Here is an 8,514-nt window from a genome sequence, read left to right as displayed (position 1 = left end):
CAGAGAGAAAAAATTAGTTCTGCCGAAAAATTCTCTGTAGAACGACTGTGTTTACCCAAGACATTAATTTCTTACCAAAACAATTATTGCTACGGATATTATCGTATGTTGGTGAAAAGAAAAAATAGAGGAAAAAATGTCTTCAATGAAACATGGAATTTTTCAGCAGGACTAATTTTTTATCTCAATGTACGAGAAATTTTTTTTTAGAGACAATGGATTGTTACCCGATTTTCAATGAATTTTCAGGTACTAGGAGACTGACCCTAGTTTACTATACGGTATTGTAATCCTTGACTAGATTTAGGGAGGAAAATTTTCGTATTTTCCTTTCCGTACATTTGTTTAATTTTGGAAAACCCCTCTGAATGTGCTTCTAGTGAAAACAGGGAGGATGCGAAACAGAAGCAGCAGCATATTTTTGTAGCAAAAAGTTAACAACGAGTTATTATGTGTATTCAGAACTATATAACCTCTCAGCCATGCTTGTTCACCTCCCTCAAATCTCCGTCTGCTTTGTGCTGTCCTCGTTATTCGGCCCACAGGCACTTGATGTTAGAGACTATAGATGTTGTCAACAGGTACATTGATGTTACCGTATCGTAGCATATTCTAAAAAACATAAGTAATGTCCCATGAGACAATATTTACGCAAAGAATTAGTCGGTTGTTTTGCTAAGTATTGATGTTGTAGTATCCTTCTTGAATTTTGTTGACCATAATATATATTTTATGTATCTATTTATTTAGATTGTTATTTTTCAAAAGCGCGAAACTTTTCCTACATAACAACATGACGGCCATATTTTGCTGACCGGACGGATTTTTAAAAGTAACGTCACTTAAATCGTTGTCCAGAATTATTGATTTGCTAGATTTCGGTATACTGCTAACAATTTTTCACTGAAATTTCAAGGAATTTTGTTATTTATTCATCTCCCTATGACAGGAGGGCTCCAGTTCACAGTAGTATATTAGATACAAAACAATTTAATATAACACAAGCAAGTGGATAGGTGTATGAGTCTAAACATGAACATAATTACATGTAATAAGAAAATGTATGAGAGTTAACAAGTAATCACTATAATAATATATTTCAAAGCCAAATTCAACATTGACAAGATTGAGGACTACAAGTGCTAGAGCTGGGGATACAAGTACTTAAAAATTTAGTAATAAGCTGATCTGGCTTAATATACCGCGGACATTGGTTTCCTAAATAAGATTCTCCCAAAATTAGTGCCGAGAACAAAAATAAGAAGAGAGATCTAGTTGCAGATTTGTCCGGAGAATCGAGAAAATCCAGGAAATCATTAGCTGAGGTACCCTACAAATAGGGAAGAATATATTTCGCACGAGGAGTATTGTAAAAGGTGCAATTCTGCAACACATCCTGAATAGATTCCAAAGTGCCAGCAGTACAACACTGACGAATATCCAAAGGAAATAATGTGTAGGAGTTACCACCGATCACAAACTTGCAATTGTATGGATTGGCTGGAAAGGAATTTTGTTATTGAAAATTCATAATTTCATCGCAAAATCCGTGGGAACTGCAAATTTCAGTTTAATTATTCCTGAAAAATTGATGAAAATTCAGGAAATTCAGAGAAATCTCTCCTTGAATTCCACATTCCTCTGAATTTTCATGGAATTCTTCCAAAATTCCTGGACTTCCAAGAATTTTAAAGAATATCCCGGAAAAGTCAAGAGAATTTGGCAATAAATATTCATTTTCACTTGAAACTTCATGTCAACTGCGGAATTTCTGTTTTCCTATCACTAAAAAATTGGGACTTTACTTGAATTTTCAGAGAAACTTGAAATTCCATTGACTTTTTTCCTTTAAATCTAATTCAAATTTTTTTTTCGGAAAATTCAGCCAAATTTTTTTTAATAGTATACGACAAAGCTCCGAAATTCAAAGATTTTTACTGGGAACTAGAAACTTTTCTCTGTAACTATTTACAGATCTAGTAAAATGTGAATGTAGCACTAAAATTCTGATGTTAACTCGTTAGTTAACTTTAGTTAACTCTCCTTTCAAGAATTTGATGAAATTAATGAGAGTTGGATATATGAGTACCACCGGTGGAGTTTCCGCTGCGACAGTGTAGTTGCGAATGTTGTGAAACTATGTTGAGGGAATCTGATATTCCCCCAACTCCGTAACTATTCTACTATTCTACTCGTATCTTTGGAATTTCGCATTGATATATTTTTCACGATGCAAATAATGAAAGGAGGCCAATTTCCAAATGGATGTCTCACGAAGTGAAGATACAATTATTCAGGAAAATATAAAGAAACGAGAACAAGACATTGTTTACATTGTCTTTTGTGAAAATGTGACTCTTTTCTTGGCATTCATTCCCGTGAGAGATGTTATCACTTGCACCATTAAGATAAGTCCTCAAAGGAATGCCTTCTTCTTGGCTGCCTATATTTTTTCGCTCAACAGATTCACCCTTCTTTATTTCTGAACTCCTCAATTCGTATCCTATAACGACTTGACTTTTCGATCCAGCAGACGTACTATGAGCAGTTATTAGAAATATGGATAGAATAATTTTAGCACAGAAAAAATCATTAATCCAAGATTAAAAATATTTTCAATTTGATAAGCCGGATATTCTTGACTCCAAGGTTATTATTTCAAAAACCCAAAATTTCTGAATTTCAGAATCAAGATTCCGTTGGAATAAATTGATTCCTTCTATTAATTATTTACAGAAAATGTGCCTTAATTTAAAGATAATTATGCCAAATTTAGGGATATCCAAGTTCCGTTGAAATTATTTTTTGTCCAGCACGATTTCAATTTTCCCTAAAATCTTGTCATTCCCATACTTTTTCAGATTTTTCATTGTTGAATACATTTTTTCCGAAATTTCTTCAATGAATACCGTAAACTCCATAAGATAAAAAATCATCTCCACCTGCTGATCCGCGCCAAGGACGTTGGTCCTACACGTACTGATTTTTTATTGTATAGAAAATTTTGTAAAAACTCCTTTTTCTATTGAGAACTATTTTTCTTATAGAAATCCGATCGTGTACTATAACCATTTATTTCACATTCCTGACTTGGCTTTCTTTTTCATTTATTTGTATTTTTCAAAAGTGTTTACTTTCCAGTAAAAACCAAACGAAACTTTTTCTTGGCGCAGTTTGTCTACAAAAACCTTTGATTTTGTTTTTTAGGGATTTTATTTTTCTTTTCAACTGGGTTGTCAAGTTGATAGCTTCAATATCCTTAAGTGGAAATTACAGAGAATTTGAACATTTTTCACTGATTTTCAGGGAAAATTTTTCTATAATATGTGAAAATTCTCCTTATTTCCAACGAATCCTTACTCACGACTGGAAACTAGAAACTTTTTTTCCGTGTACAATCAGATCCGGTCTCAACTTATCAGATCTCGACTTGTGAGGCACTCAAAATATATTGTTCCATCTTGCATACCTATCGAACTATGCATAAATTTTAGTGTGAAATCTGTCCTCGAGAGACATTTCGTTCTCGTTACAGAATGAATAATGCACTTTAGTTTTTCCAATAATTGAAGGAGAGAAGGAGTGATACGAGAACGGAAAACTTTTTTGTTGAACTGCTGTTTCAAAAGTTGGGTGAGAGTCACCATCTAACTGAATCGAAAAGTGCAGGCTGAAAAGTTCACGCTGATGTGCTCAATAAGAATTTTAGCTACTTTATTTCCAAGTTTAAGACTGTTGGAAGTTTTTGTGGAGTGGAAGGAATGCCGGTTCATTGTACTTGATCTTTACTGCGCGTTAATTATCTGTTTGTTGAGATCCTACAAAATTTAAAAAGATCATAGATCATTATTTTTTTTCTTCATTCTATATTTCTGTTTTTTTTTTCATTAAGAAAATCAAACAAAAAAACTTGGAAAATTTCGGCGGCGGAAATTCAGCGGAAAATATCTCAATAGAATAAGTCAAATAGAAAAATCTAATTCTACACAGTAAAAACTCCGGTGTAGACTTCTCGGGACACCGTTCGGCGTTTTAACACCGCAACTCCGCACTAAAGACGGTGTGGACTCATTGGGACACCGATCGGTGTCAATTTAACACCAAATTTTTTACAGTGTAATGAATCAAGAAGTTGTTGCACGGAAAAAGAATATACTTGAATTGAGTCAAGTATATTATATACATGATTCTTGATTCGACTATTTAATATACTTGATGTAATTATATTATTCTTGATTCCAGTATATTTTATATTCAATTGAGGGATGGGTATTTCAATTCGGAGATGATTGTTTTGTATCAGTCCGGGTTATAGCAAATCCTGTTAAGTGTAATATAAGGGTTAGAAACTGAGTGTCAGAATATAAGGGTCAAAAAGTGGAGGTTAAAAAATAAGGGTCAGAATATTAAGGTCAAATACAGAGAGAGAGGATTAGCTTTAGAAAATAGTTTCTAAATTTTAGAAACCGTGGTTGCTAACCTTCAGTGTTCTAAAAAAAATCGTTTAAAATTAATTATCAAAATGGAGATTAGTTTTAAACCGAAATATAATTAATTTTAGAAAAAATATTTTCTAAAATCTAGAAAATTTCTATAATATTTGAGGAGGGGTTTTAAAAGGGGAAGGGGGGTTTGGGAATTGAGAATTCACAACCAAAAAAATTGAGTCGGTCAGTTTTTCAAAAGTATCTCCAAAACTGAGGGAGATAGCGAATTTTTACTAAAAAATTTGGGGGTTGGGGGAGAAGAGAAGTTTTATTGAATTCTCGATGTACAAACCTCCTCCCCCCCCCAAAAATTTTTCCCTTAGTTTCAGAGAGATCTTTGAAAAACTCACCGACTCCATTTTTTTCGTTGTGAATTCTCAATGCACACCCACCCCCCTTACCACCCTAAATTTTCAGGAAAAAATTCGCTAAATTTCCTTCCTCTTCTTTGCAAAGTTTCTTCTCCTCACATTTGAAATTCACGATATTTGGGAACCCCTCCCCATGTATGGGGCACTTACGCGCTTTAAATACCTCGGCCACAATTTTTTAGTTCAATCTGGAAATTTCCTACAATTAGGAAAAATTCAGCATTGGTTTTAGAAAATATTTGTTTTTAAAAACAATCCCCAAATTCGTTGGTTTTTATGATCCCACCAAGAATAGAGCTTAAGAATTGGATTTCCTAAAATCTACTAAAATCACCCAATCTACTAAAAGCCCCCTCCACCCTACCGCCCCAAATTTTCAGTAAAAATTCGCTATCTCTCTTAGTTTCGGAGATATTTTTAAATAACTCATCGATTCAATTTTTTTGGTTGTGAATTCTCAATCCACAACCCCCCCCCCTTTTTTTGCAATATCTCCTTCAAAAATTAAAGAAATTTTCTCGATTTAAAAAAATTTATTTATTGAAATTAAGTATTTTTTGGTTTAAAATTAATCCCAATTTTGATCATTAATTTTAAACGATTTTTGTCCCAAACTTAGAAAAAAGTTTCTAGACTTTAGAAAACTGAAGGTTAGAAACCACGGTTTCTAAAATTTAGAAACCTTTTTCTAAAGCTAATCCAATTTTTTTCTCTGTATATTTTTATCTCAATACCCTGACCCTTAGTACCTAACCCTTATATTACACTTAAGAGGGCTTGCTATAACCCGGCCTGATACAAAATAATCATCTCCGAATTGAAATACCCATCCCCCAATTGAGTATAAACCATACTTGAATAAAGTATATTATATATTTGATTTCGGTATATTATATACTTGAGTCAAGTATATTTTATACTCAATTCAATTATATTTTTCTTCCGTGTAGTTCGATGCGTAATGTCAACAACCCAATCGAATTTTTCTGATGATTTATTTGGCTAATAGGGCTTGGTGCAATGGCCCTATTTGATTCAAATAAATCATTTTTCTGATTTGGGTTTGAAACGTGTGGGTATACAAAGGAGAAGAGCCAGTCAGGTTTGACTTTAAGGGGTCGAAGGATGGGGAATAAATGACCAAGAAAAGATGCGAGCACGGGAGAGAGTGATTATCCGGGAAGCCGAAAACCGATGTTACCGACAGTATACCACGTGAAGTCATTTGCTAGAATTGCAATTTCCGGGTGACAAGAACAACCTCGTGCACTTATTGTGCCTAAGGGGAGGCCTAATGACGCACACTAGATAGAATGCATCGTCGCCTGTTGGTTGTTTACACTCCTTCTGGTCAACCCATTCTTTTTTCGCTAGTCTGGTTACCCACTTTCTCTGCTTCTGCTTTGTTTGAGTATTTTGTTTTGTCTGTACAGCCTGGGCTCACAATAGATTTTTCCCCTTTGTTCAAAGGTGTACGCTGCCTGCGGAATGTGATGCTGGAAGTGATACCGGAGGTGGTTGAACGTGGTCACGAGGTAACTCTACGTTGTCTTTACGAACGCGAGAACGAACCACTTTATTCTGTCAAGTGGTATCGTGGCAAGCACGAATTTTACCGGTACTCACCATCGGAAACTCCACCTATTAAAGTATTCAATATAACTGGGATAACAGTACATGTGAGTATAAGCATTGACATACACTGATGGGAATCTTTTGATATTCAAGGAACAGCTGCATTCGAACTCTTCATATTGCAAAATTAAAATTCAAATCAAATTATTCATGGAATTATTCTGAAAATTGGGCACAAATGAATTTTCCGTGTTGAAAAATCATTCATATTTCAATGACAGCTCGAATTTTAAAATTTTGTGACAATCCAACATCACATTCCATTGAATTTTCAATAGAATGAGAGTTCAATAGAATAATTGCCTCAATTTTTATAGTTTCCAATCATTTCCATTGTTGTTACATCATGATTTTATGTTAAATAAATCTTAACATGATCATAACAATTTAAACAATTTGTCCTGTTTTAAGTCTACCTTCCGGCAATAGCTTGAAATTCGAGTCGGGCGAATTGTTCAAATAAATTTAGAAATTAATCAATAATTGACAATTTAAAATTTATTCAAAGTTATTATTCATAAAATTAGAAATTTTCAAATTTAAATCCTGTACATCAAATCGATCTTCTCATTTCATACATAATTTTCGATTCTACTTTATTCCCAAAAGACAAATTATTGTAACTGCTCAAATTTTCAAACAATTAAATTTCCCAATATTATAAAAAATGTATTCGACTTATTCATCTCTTTTGTAAATTTTCGTGACGTAATCCAATTCCGTGGTTCCGTATTTTATTCTCTAACCATTTCAAACACCAATTTAGTCTTTATCGCATTTCACGAATTCCAAAATTTTCATAAATTCGTTAATCTGTTATCAATTGGACCTTTTCACTTTTACAAAATTCACAGAATCCAAATTATTGAATCATTCCATCTGTACCGCGGAACTGGAGACGCAACGAAAACTGCGGAGGAGCTGACGCGGAACTGGCCGAACTGAGTAAACTATCCCGACTAACTTTGGGGGTGCATCAATGTACTCTGAAAACCGCGTATTGTAATTGTCTTGATTGATACATGTATGTGTACATAATTTTTATGTTTGTGAATGGAGGGGCATGACACAATGTCGATGTACCGAGGTGCTGTGGTCCGGATACATGAGCCTCCCCGCGATAACACCCTTGGAAACAGCTCCCGGCGTTATCAGCTACACAGAGAACATTATTGTTGAAAAAAATGAATTACCAATTAGTTGTTGAAATTCACCAAATAATTTTCTCTGTGTAATGATCATGTGATCATTATATGAATTTTCTCATTCTCCTTTTATAATTTTCGTTAAATTCCTTCATATAATTTCACGTGTAATATCGATCGTATTTTAGACGGTTCCTAAATACTAAATGCCTTTTCCGATTTCACGTTATTTCATTATTTTTCTTAATTTAAATTCTTTTGCATGGGTTTCAGTTGACTATAGTCAAGCGTCTACACACACTCAACTGAAACCCACTGTTCTAAGAGTTGAGTGTGGGTAGACGCTTGAAACCCACTACTTTCCAGTTGACTATAGTCAACTGAAACCCGAAATAACGCATGACGCGCATGCGCATCACCTATTAAAAGAGAATAACAAGGAAGGAAATCTAACCTCCGAATAGTGAATACATGGAATGACTGAAAAATGAAAAGGTGATTTTCGAAGCAGATAAAATGAGCCAAAATCATATAATTCCTGATAGTGATGAAGAGTTAGGCAGTGAGGAGAATTTATTTACTGATGAGGAGGAGTTTATTGGTGATGTGACATTTGAAGAAAATGGAAATAAAATATTCTCCGATTTTTCAATTACGTTTTGTATCATATTTTTTTATAATTATAACTTTCTTTTTTTTGCGAATTCTTAATGATTTTTAAAAATTGTATTTTGTAATTATTATAATTAATTTTTTTCAATTAAAAATACTTTACAAGTTTTTTGAACTACATATTTAATGAATATAATTAATTTTTTCTTCAGAAGTTCCGCATAATTTTTAAATCACACTTATTTATAATTATTTTTTAAAATA

At 33.5% G+C, this 8,514-nt stretch overlaps 1 protein-coding gene across 1 annotated transcript in view; it reads left to right on the top strand.

Annotated features, from left to right (window-relative positions):
* The window catches only part of LOC107038795 (platelet endothelial cell adhesion molecule), a 68,114-nt gene that overhangs the window by 27,619 nt on the left and 31,981 nt on the right, over positions 1-8,514 (top strand). Inside the window, exon 2 of the mRNA XM_015258078.1 lies at positions 6,329-6,537. Within this exon, the coding sequence (XP_015113564.1) occupies positions 6,329-6,537 (209 nt within the window). The remainder of the gene's footprint in view (positions 1-6,328; positions 6,538-8,514) is intronic.

This window comes from Diachasma alloeum, unplaced genomic scaffold, assembly GCF_001412515.2.
Source record: "Diachasma alloeum isolate Michigan unplaced genomic scaffold, Dall2.0 Dall_scaffold_00178, whole genome shotgun sequence".
NCBI lineage: Eukaryota > Metazoa > Arthropoda > Insecta > Hymenoptera > Braconidae > Diachasma > Diachasma alloeum.
The sequence above is the reverse complement of the archived record's forward strand: the minus strand, read 5'-3'. Positions and strand labels throughout refer to the sequence as shown.